The sequence below is a fragment of the Heterodontus francisci genome, chromosome 40 (assembly GCF_036365525.1).
Source record: "Heterodontus francisci isolate sHetFra1 chromosome 40, sHetFra1.hap1, whole genome shotgun sequence".
NCBI classification, from domain to species: domain Eukaryota; kingdom Metazoa; phylum Chordata; class Chondrichthyes; order Heterodontiformes; family Heterodontidae; genus Heterodontus; species Heterodontus francisci.
Window position 1 is genome coordinate 7,287,527 of NC_090410.1, and position 20,233 is coordinate 7,307,759.

A 20,233-nucleotide genomic window follows, 5' to 3' on the forward strand; every position below is an offset into this window, starting at 1 on the left:
CAAAATCCCTCTGCTGCAACCGGTTCTGCTCGATTGTAAAGCCCTCCATGGTTGAATAGGATTATAGAACAGTTACAGCACAGAAGGCCATTCAGCCCTTCGTGTCCATGCCAGCTCTCTGCAAGAGCAACTCACCTAGTCCCACTCCCTCGCCTTTTCCCCATAGCCCTGCAATTTTTTTCTCTTCAGATAATGTCCACATCTCTTTTGGCTGCCAGCACTCTGTCTGTCCAGGATCACACATAGAGGAGCTACCAGAGGGCTGACAGTGCCTCTGGAACTGCACCGTAAGCCAGGGTTAGCTCTTTCCAGTCTCCTCCAAAGGATTTCAAAGTCACAAGATTTGGCAATTAACTATAGTCACTGAATAATTTGCAATGCCGGATCTCTGTAAACATGTGTTAAATTTTCAGATCATATCGTTCTTTTCTTGCTTTGTAGTTTAATAGTTGATGAGCATTAAACAGGGTATTTGGACATGTGCCCAGCTGAGGGATATCTCTTGGAGTGTGAGCTCAGCACCATTCCCACTCCTTTTACACAGTGCCCTTAATTTGATGATGGCTCTGTGCTGCTTTTTAAACCCATCTTTAAGCTCTCGGAGCTTTTAGCAACTGCCATCTGGCTGCAAGATTTTGAACCGGCTGTGTGTCAAATGATTATTCTTTTACAGTTTGATAGCGATATTTTAATAGGAAGAGGTGCAAACTATACAGAGGAAACAAATCGGAATGGGAATTTTCTTTTCTTAAAGAGAAAGAGTTTGCAGGGAGGGAAGGCCCAGTCATTTTCTACTGTTTTGTCTGGTGTTGAGGAAACCAGGAGAGGGTCTCAACAGTGCCCAATCCAGAGAAAGGTACAGCGGTGTGGATGATAATTAGCTGCTATTTAACCCAGGAATCTGTTTGAGAAGAAAATAAACTTGAACTTATATAGAATCTCCAGGATATCCCAAAGTACGTCATATAACTACTTTTAAATAGAAACATAAGAAATTTACAGCACACAAGGAGGCTATTCAGTCCATCGTGTCTGTGCCAGTCGGAAAAGAGTCATCCAGCCAACTCCCACTTTTCAGCTCTTGGTCTGTAGCCCTGTAGATTACAACACTTCAAGTGCATTTCGAAGTATTTTTAAAATGTGGTGAGGGTTTCTGCTTCTACCACACTTTCAGACAGTGAGTTCCAGACCCCCACCACCCTCTGGATGAAAGTTTCTCCTCAACTCCCCTCTAATCCTTCTCCCAATTACTTTAAATCTATGCCCTCCTGGTTATTGACCTCACTGCTAAGGGGAATAGGTCCTTCCTGTCCACTCTATCCAGGCCCCTCATAATTTTAAACACCTCAATTAAATCTCCTCACAGCCTCCTCTTTTCGAAAGAAAACAACCCCAGCCTATCCAATCTTTCCTCGTAGTTAAAATTCTCCATTCCTGGCAACATCCTCCTAAATCTCCTCTGCACCTCTCTCGTGCGGTCACATCCTTCCTGTAATGCAGTGACCAGAAATGTACGCAGTACTCTAGCTGTGGTATAACTGGTGTTTTATATATAATTCGAGCATAACCTCCCTGCTTTTATATCCTATGACTCAGCTAGTAAAGGAAAGTACACTATGCCTTCTTAAGCACCCTATCTACCTATCCTGCTACCATTTATTGTGTATTCCCTTGCCTTGTTTGTCTTCCCCAAAAGCAATGCTTATATTCCTTTGGATTGAATTCCATTTGCCACTTTTCTGCCCACCTGGCCAGTCTATTGATATCTTCCTGCACTCTTCAGCTTTCTTCCTCATTATCAACCACATGGCCAATTTTCTTATCATTTGCAAACTTCTTAATCATGTCCCCTACATTTAAGTGCAACTCGTGGATATATATACCCCAAAGTCAGCTATGTGGACAAATGAAATTTCTGCACAAATTTATCCCAGAGATAGACGACCAACTGTTTTGGTAAGTATTGGTTGAAGGAAGAGAAAGACTTGCATTTATATAGCTCCTTTCACATCCTCAGGATGTCCAAAAGCTCTTTATAGCTAATGAAGTACGGCATCTTTTAGTGCTCATTTCTGGAATAGGACTTGAACTCAAAACCATCTAACTCAGAAGCAAGAGCACTAACCACTAAGCCAAGGCTGACTCTAGACTTCCATAAAAATGATGCTATGTTGTGTAATTCTGTAGCTCATTGTTTTGTACAATTTTATGAATGAATCAAAGAATGATACAGCACAGGAGGCCATTTGGCCCATTTTGCCTGTGCCAGCTCCTTGCTGGAGCTAGCTAATTAATCACACTCCCCCACCTCTTTTCCCACTGCCCTTTTTTTTCCCTTCAAGAATTTATCCAATTCCCTTTGAAAGTTACTATTGAATCTGCTTCCACTGCCCTTTCAGGCAGCGTGTTCCAGATCACAACAACTCACTGTGTGAAGAAAATGTTTCTTCATCTTCCCTCTGCTTCTTTTTCTAATCACCTTAAATGGGTGTCCTCTGGTTAACAACCCTTCTACCACTGGAAACAGATTATCCTCATTTACTCTATCAAAACCATTCATGAATTTGAACACCTTATGGGGTCTCCTTAGGACATCTCAAAGCCCTTCACAGCCAATGAAGTACTTCTGAAGTGTAGTCATTGTTGAAGTATAGGCAACTGCGGCAGGTAATTTGTGCACAGCAAGCTCTCACAAATAGCAACTTATATTTATATAGCACTGTAAATGTAAGAAAATATCCCAAGGCGCTTCATAGAGGAATTATCAAACAAAATATGACAGCGAGCCACATAAGGTGATATTAGGGCAGGTGGCCAAAATCTTGGTGAAAGAGATAGGTTTTAAGGATCATCTTAAGAGAGGGCTGAGGTAGCGAGGCGGAGAGGTTTAGAGAGGGAATTCCAGGGCTGAGGGACTTGCCAACTGAAGGCATGACCACCCATGGTGGAGTGATTAAAAGCAGGGATGTGCAAGAGGCCAGAGTTTGAGCAGTGCAGATATCTCAGAAGGTTGTGGGGCTGGAGGAGATTAGAGATAGGGAGGGGCAAGGCTGTGGAAGGATTTGGAAACAAGGGATGGGAATTTTAAAATCAAAGCATTGCTAACCAGGAGCCAATGTAGGTCAGCGAGCACAGGGGGTGATGGGTGGACGGGACTTGGTGAGAGTTAGGACACAGGCAATAGAGTTTAGGATGAGCTCAAGTTTACGGAGGGTAGAACATGGAAGGCCAGCTAGGTGTGCGTTAGAATAGTCAAGTCTAGAGGTAACAAAAGCATGGATGAGGGTTTTAGCAGCAGATGAGCTGAGATCGGGGTTGGAGTCAGGCGATGTTAGGGAGGTGGAAACAGCAATGAGATAAATAAGCAGATAATTCTGTTTGTTTTTAGTGATGTTGGATGATTCAAGGCGATGCAATGTTGAGTTTTCCTGCAGCTTAAGTGATTAGCAAAGTCAATGTGTCCCAATGCAATTCCAGTCTTTGTCCTTGGCTCCATGTTCATTAAAGTAGATGTGAACTTTCAGCATCTGCTAGTTGCTATGGGCAATCAACTGCCCCAGTTCTGAGATTGACAGCTGGCTTCAGGGACGCAGGGGAATGACGTCATGAGAACTGCGCCCATGCGTAACTAAATCATTTGTATTAAGGATAGGGTTCGCCTATTTAATAAATAGAAAATGTTTAAAAATAAACTCCAAAATAGAACAGTTTACCTAATTAATAAATATGTAATTAATAATTACATTCATTTTGAATACGTTCCTGTTTTTTAAAAGAAGTTAGAGATATTTAAATTATATTCTTTTTTCTCTCTCCCTCCCTCTTTTTATTCTTTGAATGGTGCGTCCGGTTGCCAACCACGCGTCAACCAAACGCCCTTCTTGATTGACGTCTATGCTCAGCCAATGCTAGGTGCGGATGATGGGCGATTGGCGAATCACGACCGGTGGGGGGGGCGGGACGAGGCGTGCAGACGTGCGTTAGGTTGCGCGCGGCGGAGCCCGGGCTTCTCGCCGCCTGGGGACGGAGTCGCAGGGGGTCGGCGGCTCGACGCTCGGGTAACGGGACCTTGGGAGTCGTGGGCTAGCTGGAGAGGATCGCCCGGGGCGGGTCCGTGGTTAACGGGGTCCGGTCTGCACCCCGGTTCTGAGATTGGCTGGGCAATTCGACTGTGGGGGGCATCACTGCTCAGCCCCTCTCCTCTGTTTAATACAACATTTAAGAAGTATTTAGATGAGCACTTGAAACGCCATAGCATACAAGGCTACGGGCCAAGTGCTGGAAAATGGGATTAGACTAGATAGGTGCTTGATGGCCAGTACAGACACGATGGGCAGAAGGGCCTGTTTTTGTGATATATAACTCTAAGACTCTATTAATGTTGGTTGACGGGTGTTATCAATTTAATAATGCATTAAGTACGTGCCTCCCTCCTCCTTAAAGGGGAACAGTCAATAAACTGTAAATTGAACCAAAGGAATTACAGGAAATGCCTGTCCTGCCCCCCCCCTAACCCACCCAAGTCCCACAACCATTCCAGTATGGGTCATTGGGCCATGATTTGGAGCCGTATCCCTGGCTGATTTACCCCCATCTTGGTTATGCAGTGCCCCAAATAGATCTGCCCTCTACTGTAAGAAGCAGTTAACTCAGAGAAGACCTGGGATCTTGCTTGTCTGTTGTGGGTCAATTCCATGCCAGGCTGTACACGTACCGAAAGAGTAATTCACTGGGTGTGAAAATCCTTAGGACTGTCTAATGACTTGAAAGACTCTGTATCAATGCAAAAATTACCCCCCCCCCCACCCTGATCTGTTGGAATCAATGCTACACCAATTGGTGAACTTACTTAGAAGAGATTCTTTGAGAGAGCTGGGACAGTTTAAGGGAATGTTCAATCTGGACACACATCCCAGTATATTATACCAAAAAAAAACACAATTTGGAGCAGCATGTTGGTGACAATTAATAACATTTTATCCCATTTCTAATAATTTCATTTTCTATCAACAGCTTAAAAGATAAAACTGCTCATTGCCTCTGTTGACACTGTGGGTCTTGCCAATTTGCCGTGAAGCACTGTCCGCTCACCGCCTACACCATGGAAGGAGGATCTTCTGTACAAGCAAATTATGTTTTCCGGGGGATTGAGTATTTAATCACGATGATGGTGACTGGAGATGTGTTGGAGGTGGAAGTCGAGGACAGGCTGACTTCTGAGCAATGGAGAGGGGAATTTGAGGCTGTTTGTAAGTCCAAAGCTGCCCTTTCTTGTGTAACCTGTCTCTCCTACATTTATCCACTCCCAGTTGTGGCATTTTCAATTGTAGAAGAGTTGAGAAATATATTTCCAAGCTCTTTTGATAGTTCAGTGGCTAAATGGTCAGCCCAGTGTTGTCTTAAACAAGGTTCATTGCCTTATCTGTGCTGAGCTATTTGAATTCTGCTAAAGTGGGTCGTAGGGGTGCTGCAAGGGGCCTCTCTGATCCTGGACTAGTGGTAAGGTATCTTGCTTCTAACCATTGTCCAGACATGCATTGCTGTTAGAAAGTACACTTGTGTAGATGTGTAGTTCAGCTCTGTTGTTCTTCATGGTCAAACAGTCTACAAACAATATCTGGACTCCGAATAGAATCGTAGAATGGTTACAGCACAGAAGGAGGCCATTCGGCCCATTGAGACTGTGCCGACTCTCTGCAAGAGCAGTTTAGCTAGTTCCACTCCCCTGTCATTTCCTTGTCGCCCTTCAGTTCTTTTCCCTTCATGTATTTACCTAATTACTTTTTGAAAGCCTCAAATTGAATCTGCCTCCACCACCGTCTCAGGCAGTCCATTGCAAATCATAACTACTCATTGCGTAAAAAAGTTTTTCCACGTGTTGCCTTTGGTCCTTTTGCCAATCACCTTAAATCTGTGTCCTCTGGTTCTTGACCCTTCTGCTAATAGTAATAGCCTCTATCTACTCTCTCTAGACTCAATTATGATTTTGAACTTGCAAAAAATTTCCAAAAAAAAATTATTTTGGGTATAATGTATTTTGAGGATGTACTGGAGGATCTCTGGAACTCTACTTTATGGCTCCACATCATTCGTGACATTCTGTTGCTAAGCGATAGTATAAAAGGTAGCAGGAGTTTAACGGATACCTAACTGACTGTCCATCTTATGTCTCTGCTTTGTTGCAGACATCGAGGATGTCACTCACAAAACCGGAAACTTTAAACAGTTCTCAATTTTCTGCAACATGCTGGAGTCAGCCATCACAAAGGTACAATCTGGTTCGACAGAGCAAATGTCTGTTGCTAGTGTCTGTCCTGCACTACTTTAAGCCCAAGTCCACACAAGACTTGAGTGCTTCTGTAATATCTGAGGATGCTCCTCTCATACCTCTTTCACGTTCCTGAACAGCAAATAAGATGGGAGATTCCTCTCATCTCTAGCTTCCAGTTCTCGTTCTCTCTCTCTCTACAATGAAGTACTTTTGAAGTGTAGTCACAAATCCATGCACAGCAAAAAATAGCCATGTGATAACTAGATAATTGTGTCGTCTTTTAGTGATGTTGGTTGAGGGATAAATACTGGCCAGAACACTAGGAGAGCTCCCTGGTCGTCTTCAAAATAGTGTCACGGGATCTTTTTATGTCCCCTGAGAGGGCAGATGGCGCCTCGGTTTAACATCTCATCTGAAAGATGAGTGTCAGCTTAGATTTTTAGTGCTCAGGTCTTTGGAGTGGGACTCGAACCCACAAACCTTCTGACTCGGAGGCAAAAGTACTTCCCAGTAAGCCACAGCTGATACTTCACCTACTTCTGCTTGCATGATTGGTGGGCTCTGCATGGAATACTGTGTCCAGTAGACACAAGTAATAACGTTATGGTATAGTTTTCTATGCTGCTTTAGGATCTGTTGAAATTGAACTTTGTTTCAGTGTTTCTACCAGTGTTGCCTCCTTAAAACAAAGGGTCTCGTGCAGATTTGTTCCTCTGTCGATGATACTGGAGCAACCCATTTTTATGGATCAGTTTTTTGTTTAGAAAGGCATATATAATAGAACTTGACTATCCAATTTTAGTTTTATTTTAAGCTTTATTTGGTTTAATTGGACCACATGTTTGACTACAGCATTAGTGCTGCCCTTTTAAAATGGGCACTTGCAGTGCTGATTTCTGCCAGGGGATACTAGGGCAACTCAGTGTCACCTGATTAGTCTAAGAAGGACTGGCTTGGCTTGGTAAACACACGTAGGGCCTTGTTTGCTCAGCCAGAGGTCAAATGTACAAGACTCAGGACACCACTGACCCAACATTAATTAAAATTCAGTTTCCAGGTTATGTTCTAATTATATTTGACACAGCTGAGAATGAAATGTAGCACTTTTCCTAATAGCACCTTTGGCCCAATGTCTAATTTTGTCTGATATATGCTTCTGCCAAGGGGCCTGGTTTGTGTTTTATAGTAAGTGTGCTGTATGAGTGTATGTTCTTATTGTGGTATGCTTCCAGGTTAAAATTTTTAACTTTAATTTTTAATTATGAAATATATGACCTCTTTCACATGCAGTCTATCTATAATTCACTCTTCCTTTGTCCTTTAAAATAATTGAATTAAATTATTTGAATGAAGCAGCGTATATAATACAGCAAACTGGGAACCTGGTGCCTAATAAAATTTGGTAGCACAGAACTTGAGTATTGCTGAAAATAGAGACATGTTGTCGGAGCTTTTCGTTTTGCACTCATCAGGACAATCTGAAAGAATACCAATGTAAGAGAAAACAATAGCTTTATACTGTACGAGAAGCGAGTGCTGATTGGTTGACTTGTGAACTCTGATTGGTAGAGGCATTGCCATGGAGAATGCACCAGTTTATGGTGACTGACAGTTAACTGCCAAGCTTTGTCTCTTCTCATACAGTATAAAGTTGTTGCTTTCTCTTACATTGGTATTCTTTCAGATTGTCCTGATGAGTGCAAGACGAAAAGCTTCGACAACATGTCTCTATTTTCAGCAATACTCAAAATTTGAATCATTGGATAATTTAAATTGAGGGACTGTAAATTATGAGTTGGATTGTAGCTGCAGATTAGTTGAAGTGTTGAATAATTGAATTGGTTTCAATGCCGAGATGATTCCTTTAGTTGCTTTCTGTTTGCTAACCTCTATTTTTTTCCAAAATGGGAAGAAAATACAGAATTGTATTTCTAGTGAAATAGCTTTATGTTCAGAAGTTAGGAATGCTGGCACTTCCTATCTGAATTCCTGATCCTCCCAACCCCTAGTTATGCTGGTCATTCCTGATGCTGTGCAGGTGAGGGCAGGAATGAAAACTGCAGCATCTCTTGACGTGCTGGATTTATTTTATTTCAGAGCAGTGAATCAGTGACTCTTGACCTGCTGACTTATTCTGACCTGGAGTTGCTGAGAAACCGGAAAACTGGAGTTCCAATGAGGCATGTGCCACCACCAAAATCGGGAGCGCTCAACGCCAAACGCTACCTCATCCTCATCTACTCGGTGGAGTTTGACAGGTACGTGGAGGAATTGAATCTCGTCAGAACTTACCACCCAACTCCAGGGTTTTACATGCGGACAAGTGTAGCTTAAGCTTTCATCCCACATATACCAACTGACCAGAAGAAATTCCCACTAGCGGTTAATGAGAGAACAGTGCAGTCTGATTCCACTTGGAAGGTGTCATCGATATAATATAAAACTGCTTTATTTAACAGCGCCTGTATCTTGGCATTGTCTCTATTGTAATGTTCAGTTTCAATTACCATGAAAGTAGCTGCTGTGTAGTTCACAGACTCTGAATCATACGGTATTGCAGCATTAATTGGGTTTGACCCCACTTCAATTTGAAGGGGCAGTGTTCAAGGTTACAGCATGTATTTGGCAGAGCAGAACTCTTTTTTTTTTTTAGGTACCTTTCTAACATTGATTTTGGGTGAAAAAAATCTTATCCGTGCAACAGCTGATTTAGCTGGAGTCTCAAACAGTTTGAATTGTTTCAATGTTCCACTGATTCGGGTCTTCTTGTATTGCATCTCGTTATTTTCCATGCTTGTACTCCCAAAATCTTCGCACAGATCTCTTCCAAAGGGCTCTCGGAAGAACTTTCCATGATGTCCGATCTTAAATACCTTAAACAATAATAATTTAACACCTCTTCAGCCAACTGGACCAATCGTAGTAAGTGAATGCCATCAATGATCTGAAAAGATCTTTCAACAGGGTGAAGTTACAGTTACCAAGTTAATGTAACTGATTATTTTGTTTCATTTTAAGGATTTATTGCACTGTGTGATCTGCAACAAGTCTTTGGAGAATAACCCCCTTGTATTTGTCTTCAATTGAGCTAGGAAATTGTGCTAAAAATTATATCTATCCGCTTAACTTTTATCTTCATAACCTTTGCTACTTGACAGAAAACCAAGGAGAATATTTTTTTTTTGTTAAGCTCTACAAACACATCTTGGAAAACTTGGCTGTTGCTTTAGTCGTGTATGCACCCCTACAATTTTAAGTTTCAATCACAAGGGGTACGCTACGGTAGGGTAGTGGTTGTGCTACTGCATTGGTAGTCCAGAGCCCTGGACTAATAATCCAGGGAATGAGAGTTCAGATCCCACCATAATAGTGGAATCTGGAAATAAAAAGCCGGTATCTGTTTAAAAATGACAGTGAAGCTGTCGGAATGTTGTAAAAACCCAACTGATTCCTTTTAGGGAAGGCAACCTGCTGTCCTTACCCAGTCTAGCCGATGGGTGACTCCAGGTGCACCCAATGTGGATGACGCTTGTGCTCTCTGGCCTAGAAAACCACTTGGGTTGTATCAGATGCTGCTAAGCACTTCTAGAAGAAGGCCCACCATCACCCTCTTGGTACAGCTAGAGATGGTCAATAAATTCTAGCCTTACCAGTGACAAAAATTAATTAAATAAAGACTGAGGAAAACAAAAAACCTTCTGTTTCTTTAGTTGTTTTAACTTGGTATAATTTTCATGGTAGGATTTCAGTATTGGCCAGTATTGGATTAATTTAAGAAGGTTGACTGCCTAATTCAACCCATAATTTGAGCTACAGGTAGGTCACAAATCTGCGCCATCACTAAGGCCGCCTATTTCCACCTCCATAACATTGACCCTGCCTCAGATCATCTGCTGCTGAGACCCTCATCCATGCTTTTGTTACCTCTAGACTTGACCATGTCAACACACTCCTGGTCAATGCTGCCTCTAAGCTGCACTGTCACGCAGCAGCCTGGAGTTACCACACAGGCCGCGTACAGGTCGTCCCCTTTAAAAGATAGCGTGTGCGCGACCGGGCAAAAAAAAAAATAAAGGTACCAGGTACTTAAATGAATAGATAGGGGACGTTGCTGCTGGCCCTCAAGGCTTTGTGAACCTGCCTAAATGGCCCACATTCTGCCCTGCACTTTAGGAATTCCCAACACTGTAATGGAGAGTCTGATTTCAGAGGCAGCAGTGTATCCTAGTCCAATAGACCGTCTCCACTGGCTCATCTTAAAGTTTTGAAGAATAACATCTGGGTCAGTACAGATTTCTACCAGCTTTGGTAAAAGGAAAAATAAACTACAAGTATAAAAATCTACCCTCCGTCAACTTGTGGTCATCCAAAACTTTGCTGCTCGCTTTGCCTGTTTTCTCTGACTTACATTGGCTCCTGGTCAAGCAGTGCCTCAATTTTGAAAATTCTTATCCTTGTTTTCAAATCCCTTCATGGCCTCACCCCCTCCCTATCTCTGTAACTCCTCCAGTCTCACAACCCTCCAAGATTTCTGCACTCCACTAATTCTGGACTCTTGAGCATCCTGATTTTAATCGCTGCAGCGTTGGGGCTGTGCCTTCAGCCACCTAGGCCCTAAGCTCTAGCAGTCTCTAAATCTCTCCACCTCTCTACCTTGCTTTCCTCCTTTATGAAACTCCTTAAAACCCACGTCAAATTTTTGACCATTTGGCTTATGTGGCTCCGTGTCATACTTTGCTTTGTAAAGCTGTGAACAGCCTTGAAACATTTTATTACTTTAAAGGCGCTCTCTTCCTCAAAAGGTGGTGGAAGCGGAGTCTTTGAATATTTTTAAGGCAGAGGTAGGTAGATACTTGATAAGCAAGAGGGTGAAAGGTTATTGGGGGTAGGCGGGAATGTGGAGTTGAGATTACAATCCGATCAGCCATGATTTTATTGAATGGTGGAGCAGGTTTGAGGGGCCGAGTGGCCTACTCCTGCTCCTAATTCGTATGAAAGTCCTCTCTGACCCTCCTTGGATGTTGAAAACTAGTCCAGGAGCTCGCTCTGGCCTGATAGTGCTACGACTTGCCTACCTCCTGTACGAGGTGATCTCCACCCCAGCCAGAAACCGATGCAGTGCTCGCTTGAAGGAATATAGGATTGGGGCTTGTGAGATTGGCAGTTGTTGGAGATGTGTCATGACCCACAGATCATAGTTGGGCATCAAGTAGATTGGAAGATCTTGAATAGGGCATCTGTTTTTGAGAGATTCTTGTAATTGGTCAAAATTCAGAACCAAAAACTGTTTTCTCTCCCCCCACTGAAGAAAATGACTTTCAAAGCAGCGACTGATCCTTCTTTTTGATGTCTGCAGAATACACTACCCACTGCCACTACCCTACACAGGAAAGCCAGATCCAGTTGCTCTCCAGAAAGTAATCCGAGGACTGAAGGAGGAACTTGCCAGTGTGAGATCGAAGCAAGGCAAAGATTACCGTGACGCAGAGCTTAGACGGTTGAGAGCAGAGTGAGTCTCAGCAACTTCTTTGTTTTCCCTCCCGTTTTTCCCTTCCCCTTCCTCGCTCCCCCTCAAATTTCTTTTCTGCATGTCACTTGCCAACTCTCAGCAATGACCTGATATAACTAACATTCTTCACTAGAAGACGTGTAGAGTCCCGACTTCTTGGGGTGTTGTGACAGCATATAGTAGGGTATGGCCAGGGCCCACAATCCTTAATAGGAAGTTCTCACCTCTTGTCTGCACATAGAAGTTACAACATAGCACAACTTGTTCGCATTTACCTGCTGTCCCCATACTCCTTAATCCACTTACTCAACTTAATACTGAAATTGACCTAATTTCTGCCCTCAGCCCCTAATATACAGTGCAAAGAAATTTCTGCTACCCTTTGTTCTAAATCTCAAATTTTTGGCCTCTTTATCTTGACCACTCAACTATTGGGAACAATCTGTTTCCATCTACCCTATGCTATCCTTCCATTATTTTAAACACTTCTATCTTGTAATCTGTATTGCTATAATCAAAAAGACTTTTTTCATATATATATTTGTCCCTGGGATGTGGGCAGCACTGGCAAAGCCAGCATTTATTGCCCATTCCTAATTGCTCTCTTCCCTTCCACTACACCAAGCCTGCCTCCTTTCTGTGGATAATTACTAACTTTATTTAAACCAAAATGGATCACCTCACATTGACTTCCTTCACCTACTTTTTAGCCTATTTGCCCACCTTATAAATATTCCTTTGCGGCCTCCTTCGGTCTTCGAAAGAATTAACTACACCTACTATTTTGCTATAAACTTGAAATTATCACCGCCACTCCCTCTAGGCCTCTATCTGAATCATTAATAAACAGGGGGAACAGAAGTGGGTCCCAGAACTGAACTTTGTCGGACACCACCACCCCCTTTCAAGCACTCTGGAAACCTGCCTTAACTCCTATTGTCTGCTTCTTCCTGTCTAACCAATTTTTAATCCAGTTTGCTATCCTCCCCTTAATCTGTTAGAGGTGCTGTCTTTTGGATGAAGCATTAACCCAAATCCCCGCCTCGCTTGTGGACCTAAAAGATCCCAGGGCACTATTTGGAAGAAGAGCAGGGAGTAAACCCTGGTGTCTTGGCCACTTTATCCCTTGAACATAGTAGCATTGAAAGGGAGGAAGTATTAGCTGTTTTAGCAGGCTTAAAAGTGAATAAATCCCCAGGCCAAGATGAGATGTATTCCAAGCTGTTATGTGAGGCTAGGGAGGAGATAGCAGGGGCTCTGACACAAATTTTCAAATCCTGTCTGGCCACAGGAGAGGTACCAGAGGACTGGAGGACAGCGAATGTGGTGCCATTATTCAAGAAGGGTAGCAGGGATAAACTAGGTAATTATAAGTCGGTGAGTCTAACATCAGTGGTTGGGAAACTATTGGAAAAAAATTCTGAGGGACAGGATTAATCTCCACTTGGAGAGGCAGGGATTAATCAGGGATAGTCAGCATGGCTTTGTCAGGGGGAGATGGTCTCTAACTAACTTGATTGAATTTTTCGAGGCGGTGACTAGATGTGTAGATGAGGGTAAAGCAGTTGATGTAGTCTACATGGACTTCAATAAGGCTTTTGATAAGGTCCCGCATGGAACATTGGTTAAGAAGGTAAGAGTCCATGGGATCCAGGGCAGTTTGGCAAATTGGATTCAAAATTGACTTAGTGGCAGGAGGCAGAGGGTGATGGTTGAGGGTTGTTTTTGTGAGTGGAAGCCTGTGACAAGTGGTGTACCACAGGGATCAGTCCTGGGACCCTTGCTGTTAAAACGCTAGTTAGGAGTACTGTGTACAGTTCTGGGCATCACACTATAGGAAGGATGTGATTGCACTGGAGAGGGTGCAGAGGAGATTCACCAGGATGTTGCCTGGGCTGGAGCATTTCAGCTATGAAGAGAGACTGAAAAGGCTTGGGTTGTTTTCCTTAGAACAGAGAAGGCTGAGAGGGGACCTGATTGAGGTTTACAAAATTATGAGGGGTATTAATAGGTTAGATAGGAAGAAACTTTTTCCCTTAGCGGAAGGGCCAGTAACCAGGGGGCATTGATTTAAGGTAAGGGGCAGGAGGTTTAGAGGGGATTTGAGGGGAAAAAAATTCACCCAGAGGGTGGTTGGAATCTGGAACACACTGCCTGAAGAGGTGGTAGAGGCAGGAACCCTCACAACATTTAAGAAGTATTTAGACGAGCACTTGAAACACCATAGCATACAAGGCTACGGGCCAAGTGCTGGAAAAGGGGATTAGAATAGTTAGTGCTTGATGGCCAGCACAGACACGATGGGCCGAAGGGCCTGTTTCTGTGCTGTATAACACTATGACTCAACCAACACCACTAAAACCAGATTCATTGGTCATTTATCCCATTGCTATTTGTGGGATCTTGCTATGCACAAAGTGGCTGCTGCATTTTTCTTGCAGCACAGCAGCAGCCACTATGCTTAAAAATTCAGGCATTCATTGGCTGTAAAGCGCTTTGGGGTGTCCTGAGCTGGTGAAAGGCTCTATATAAGTGCAGCTCCTTTCTGCTTGCATACCAGGATGGATTTGTTGGGCCGAATGGCATGCGCTGTAAAATACAAGTAACCGCCAGCAGTAACACTGAGGGCAGTCATAGCAGCCCCACTACACGGCTGTGCTGTCAGAAAAGAATCGCTGTCACAGAGTTTAATGCAATCATTCTTCTGTGTGCTCCTCAGGTTCGATAAGCTGCTGCAGGAGAAACAGGAGCTGGAGGTCATGATACTGCAGCTCCAGGAGCAGATGAAACTCTCCACCACAACATCTGTATCCAAAGATGTGAAAATCCTGAAAAAGGTCATCCAAAGCTTGGAAGAGGAGCTGATGAAGGAGAAAACGAAAAATCAGAAAGCAGCAAATAAACGGAACCAAGAGTACCGGCAGCTTTTGGATGAGGTGAGATTTCAGAACACAGGAAATGGGAGCAGGAGTAGGCCATTCGGCCCCTTAAGCCTGCTCTGCCATTCAAATAGATCATGGCTGATCTTCTACCTCAATGCCATTTTCCTGCACTGTCCCCATATCCCTTGATGCCTTTAATATCTAGATCTTCGTCTTGAACATACTCAATTACTGAGCCTACAACGCCCTCTGGGATCGAGAATTCCAAAGATTCACCATCCTCTGAGTGAAGAAATTCCTCCTCATCTCAGTCCTAAATGGCCTACCCCTTAATCTGAGACTGTGTTCCCTGGTTCTAGACCCTCAGCCAGGGGAAACATCCTGCATCCACCCTGTCGAGCCCTGTAAGAATTTTGTATGTTTCAATGAGATCACCTCTCATTCTTCTAAACGCTAGAGAATACAGGCCCAGTCTCCTCAATCTCTCCTCGTAGGACAATCCCGCCGTAAGTCTGGTGAACCTTTGTTGCACTCCCTGTATGGCAAGTATATCCTTGAGTAAAGAGACCAAAACTGTACACAATACTCCAGGTGCAGTCTCACCAAGGCTCTATACAATTGCAGCAAGACATCTTCATTGCTGTACTCAAATCCTCTTGCAATAAAGATCGATATACCATTTGCCTTTCCAATTGCTTGCATGTTAGCTTTCAGTGACTCATGAACAAGGATACCCAGGTCCCTTTAGACATCAACACTTCCCAATTTCTTACCATTTGAGAAATACTTTGCATTTCTGTTTTTCCTACCAAAGTGGATAACTTCACATGTTTCCACGTTATATTCCACCTGCCATGTTCTTGCCCACTCACTTAGTCTGTCTAATTCCCCTTGAAGCCTCTTTACATCCTCCTCACAACTCACATTCCCACCTAGTTTTGTATCATCAGCAAATTTGGAAATATTACATTTAGTCCCCACATTCAAATCATTGATGTATATTGTGAATAATTGGGGCCCAAGCACTGATCCTTGCGGTACCCCACTAGTCACAGCAAGATCGAGCAAGGATGGAAGTGTTTGTCTTGAAATATGAAGATTGCAGAGTCTTGTTTGTTAAATATTAATGGATAATAAGTAATTTGGCAGATATCTAGAAATTGAGATTTTCTACTTGTTAAATTCTGCTGAAGTGAAGAGTCTTGGACAGGAACAGAAACATTTCCGCCTTTCCCTTCCCCCCAGATGTAACGCACAGTCAGTATTAATCACTTCCCAGTCAACTAAAGCTTGGCTTAGATATAAAAAGAAAAGCTACCTCTATGCTATCCTGTCAAGTACATGGAGGGGAAGTAAAAATACACAGAGGGGATTGCCTGCTTTGCATTTACTACACAGACTATGCAGCACACTTGGCCCAGTTGGTCTATGCCAGTGTTTACGCTCCACACAAGCCCCTCACATTCTAATTCACCTTTTTTGTTTGTTCTAAAGCGGCAGTCACTTTCAGTACCTCCTGGTGGTACTTTTTATTTGTTCATGGGATGTGAGCGTCGCTGGCAAGGCCAGCATTTATTGCCCATCCTTAATTGCCCTTGAGAAGGTGGTGGTGAGCTGCCTTCTTGAACTGCTGCAGTCCATATAGTGTAGATGCTGTCCAGCTTTTGTCACTATTGCCAGGAATGACGTAACACAATTTTGTTTTCTAATTAACCTTTGTCAATACCCGTTTCTCCCATGTCGCAATTCACCCTAATTCTGTCTCTTGTGGTGGGCCTTGAACTGTGTTGCGGGGAGCGAGTTGCCTTGTAACAATGTGTTTTGTTACTGGATGCTGTTTTGACAGAGTAGCATACTGAACTGAGAGCAGAGGTACCAATTAAAAATAACAGCACTAGTGGCAGACAAGCAGGGCTGTACAGTTTAGAAAGCCCTGTCTTGTTGCGAGTGTTGGGGCTTTGCTGCCCATTTCCAATGCTATTCAACGCTGGATTCTGTCTCACGGGTGTGTTGAGTTTTACATTGTTAACTTCTAGTTTCATAGAATCATAGAATGATACAACACAGAAGGAGGCCATTCAGCCCACTGTGCCCCTGCTGGCTCTTTGGTTGAGTTATCTGATTAGTCCGTGCTGTTTCCCTGTATTCCTCTAAATTTTTTCCTTCGAGTATTTGTCCAGTTCTGCTTTTGAAAGTTACTATTGAATCTGCCTGCACCACCCTTTCAGGCAGCACATTCCAGATCACAACAACGCGCTTTCTGAAAGGGTGGTGGAGGCAGATTCAATAGTAACTTTCAAAAGGAGAACTGGACAAATACTTGAAGGAAAAAATTTACAGGATTTTTTTTTCCCCTCTCATGTCCCCTCTCGTTCTGTTGCCGATCACCTTAAATCTGTTCTCTGGTTACCGATCCTTCTGCCAGTGGAGACAGTTTGTCCTTATTAACTTGTATCAAAACCCTTAATGATTTTGAACACCTATATCAAATCACGTCTTAACCTTCTCTGCTGTAAGAACAACTCTAGTCTCTCCACATAACTAATTTTTTTCCTTTTTCAGCTTGAAGAGGTAAAGGCATCAGAGCGGAAACTGAAGGTGCGAATGAAGAACCTGACCACTGAGCTGACCTTGTACAAAAGGGGGTGAGTTTGCGACAGAAACTCGACATGCATCGAAATCTGATAATGTTATAAAGCACAGTGACTGCTGATTCCCTGTCTGCACAGTTCCCTGCCAAGGCAATTATAATCCAAACTCCTGGACATGGGAGGGGAATATCATCCAGTACAGTGGCAGTTGGGTGGGGTGCTAGGTTAAGTTTGGCTGCAATGCTGACATGAACGTGCATCTTGCGAGCAGTCACTGCCCAAGCCTGTTCATAAGTGAAACATAGAAAATTTACAGCACAGAGGAGGCTGTTCAGACCATCAAGTCGTCAGCGTCAGCTGAGAAAGAGCTACCCAGCCAAATCCCACTTTCCAGCTTTTGGTCCTTTGGTTAGAGCACATCAAGTGCTTTTTAAATGTGATGAGTGTTTCTGCCCCTGCCACATTTTCACGCAGTGAGTTTCAGGCCTGTACCCTATTCTGGGTGAAACAATTGCTCCTCAAGTCCCTTCTAATTCTTCTGCCAATTACTTTAAATCTATGCTGTCCACCGGCCCTCCCCCCCCACCCCCTGCAGTTATTGACCTCTGTGCTAAGGGAAATGAGTTCTTCCTAGCCACTCTAGGCCTCATAATTTTATACAGCTCAGTTAAATCTCCCAGCCTCCTCTGTTCCAAAGAAAACAATCCCAGCAAGAGTTGCTACATAGAATATACAGTAAAGAAACAAACCTTTCGGCCCAACTAGTCTGTATACGCAATAGAAGTCTCTTCCCATTCTATCTGCCTCATCTCAGCCTTTTAGCCTCTCTTTCTTTTCCTTTTCTCTCATGTACTTGTCTAGTTTCCTTTTTGAAAGCATCTCAGCTATTTGCCTCAACCACTGCCTCTGTTAACAAGTTCCACATTCTCACCACCCTCTGTGTAATGAAATTTCCTTTTATTTCCCTATTGGATTTATTAGTAACACTCTTGGATTTATGGCCCCTAGTTTTGGATTCTCCCACCAGCTGAAACATTCTCTCCACATCTACCTGATCCAACCTAATTTGTAATTTTCAAGACCTCTATCAGGACTCCTCCAGGTCTTCTCTTATCTAAGGAAGAAAGCCCCAGTCTGTTCAGTCTTTCCGGATAGGAGTAATCACTCAGTTCTTAGCATAACCGGTAAATCTTTATTGTGCTTTCTCCAGTGCTTCTATACCTTTTTATAGTATGGAGACCAGAACTGTGTACCGTTCTTTAAATGCAGCAAGTTTAAAATAAGTTCACTAGTTCTGAGTTCTATACCCCTTGAAATAAATCCCAGTGCTCTTAGCAGTTTTAATTGCTTTGCTGACTTGCGATGTTGCTTTTAATAATTTGTTCACCTGCATCCTTAGATCCCATTGCGCTTCTACCCCATGCAGTTTATTTTCTAAGGTGTAGGTGATGTTTCTGTTTTATCGACCAAAATGCATCGTCCCACATTTATCTGCATTAAAGTTTACTTGCCACTCAGTTGCCCAGTTGGCACATTTTCTATCTGAGTAGACACAGAGAGTGTGTTTCCACTTGCGGGAAAGACCAACACTAGGGGCCAATATAAGACAGTCACCAAAAAATTAAATGGGGAATTCAGAATGAACTACTTTACCCAGAGAATGGTTAGAATGTGGAGGGAGCATTTGAGGTGAATAGTAGAGATACATTTAAGGGGAAGCCAGATAAGCATGTGAGGGAGCACGGAATACAGGGTCATGTTGATAGAGTTAGATGAGGAGGGTTGGGTGGAAGCTCGAGCTGAGCATAAATACTAATATGGACTGATTGGCCTGTTTCTATGCTGTAAATTCTGCATAATAAAATCTTTTTGTCATATTTTTAATATCTGGTTATTTACTATTCCTTATATATAAACCATCCAAACCGGCATCAGTTCTTTCTCTCCCCCCAACCCCTTGCGCAACCCAAGTGATGTGGCCATTTTATCTTGTAAGCCACAATATCTATGACCTCCACTGGTGCAGTTCTGCATGTGGATGGAGATAGTTTTTATCTTTCACAGGGGACTGGGATCAAAATTTGTTAGACAGTGCTCCCGTGAAGTGCCTTGGGATGTCTTACTATGTTAAAGGTGCAATATAAATGCAAGTTGTTGCTGTTTGGGATGTTGCTGATCTTTACTGGGGTTTTGACTGGTCTGCTTAGCGGTAGTGTTGTGATGTTCTCCCCACTTTGTTTTGAAGATCCCCATATTCCCACTGTTAGCAGCTGCACATACACTTTAAAGATATTCTCCCCTCTTTCCCCAACTGCCCACACCTTGTCTGCCTGACATTCTGTTTTTCCTTTCAGTCGTCTAACTCCAGTCGGACCCTCTCCACAAAACCGATCGAATTTAAATCTCAGCTCGGGTCGGCGTTCTCAGACCAGGACAGACTCAGCCGCCAGAGTTCGAGAGGACAGTCGCTCGGCGTCGCGGGAAAGGAGCAAGCAGTGGTCAGGGCCCCGAAAGAGGGAAAGGTCCACGTCCAGAGAGAGAAGTGGCCAGTGGTCAACATTCCGTGAGAGGGAACGGTCTTCCTCCAGGGAGAGCCAGCAAGGAAATCATTGCCGTGTCCCCAGACTGTCTCCCTCTCCAGGTACAGCTTATGCTAGAGAAGAAATGCTTGGAAGTCAAGTGAGAAGCATAGAATAGTACAGCACAGAAGGAGGCTATTCAGCCCATTGAGTTTACGCTGGCTCTTTCGGAGAGCAATCCAGTTCATCCTGCTGTCCTCTTTTCCCATCCCTGCCTTTTTATTTCTTCTTCAGGTCAATCCAATTCCCTCTTGAAGGCTACTATTGAATCTGTTTCCACCGCCCTATTAGACAGTGCTTTCCAATTTGTTGCGTTTTTTAAAAAAAAAAGGTTTCTCCTCATGTTGCCTGTGATTCTTTTGCCAATCACCTTAAATCTGTACCCTCTGATTATCTACCCT

General features: G+C 43.3%; 1 protein-coding gene across 1 annotated transcript in view; it reads left to right on the forward strand.

Moving 5' to 3' along the window:
* The first annotated feature begins 3,969 nt into the window (after nucleotides 1–3,969).
* ccdc61 (coiled-coil domain containing 61) overlaps nucleotides 3,970–20,233 on the forward strand; it is a 28,221-nt gene continuing 11,957 nt past the window's right edge. The window contains exons 1-8 of the mRNA XM_068018949.1: nucleotides 3,970–4,058; nucleotides 5,014–5,249; nucleotides 6,186–6,268; nucleotides 8,369–8,529; nucleotides 11,628–11,780; nucleotides 14,500–14,716; nucleotides 17,225–17,307; nucleotides 19,608–19,894. Coding sequence (XP_067875050.1) covers nucleotides 5,102–5,249; nucleotides 6,186–6,268; nucleotides 8,369–8,529; nucleotides 11,628–11,780; nucleotides 14,500–14,716; nucleotides 17,225–17,307; nucleotides 19,608–19,894 — 1,132 coding nt within the window. The 5' untranslated portion in view covers nucleotides 3,970–4,058; nucleotides 5,014–5,101. The remainder of the gene's footprint in view (nucleotides 4,059–5,013; nucleotides 5,250–6,185; nucleotides 6,269–8,368; nucleotides 8,530–11,627; nucleotides 11,781–14,499; nucleotides 14,717–17,224; nucleotides 17,308–19,607; nucleotides 19,895–20,233) is intronic.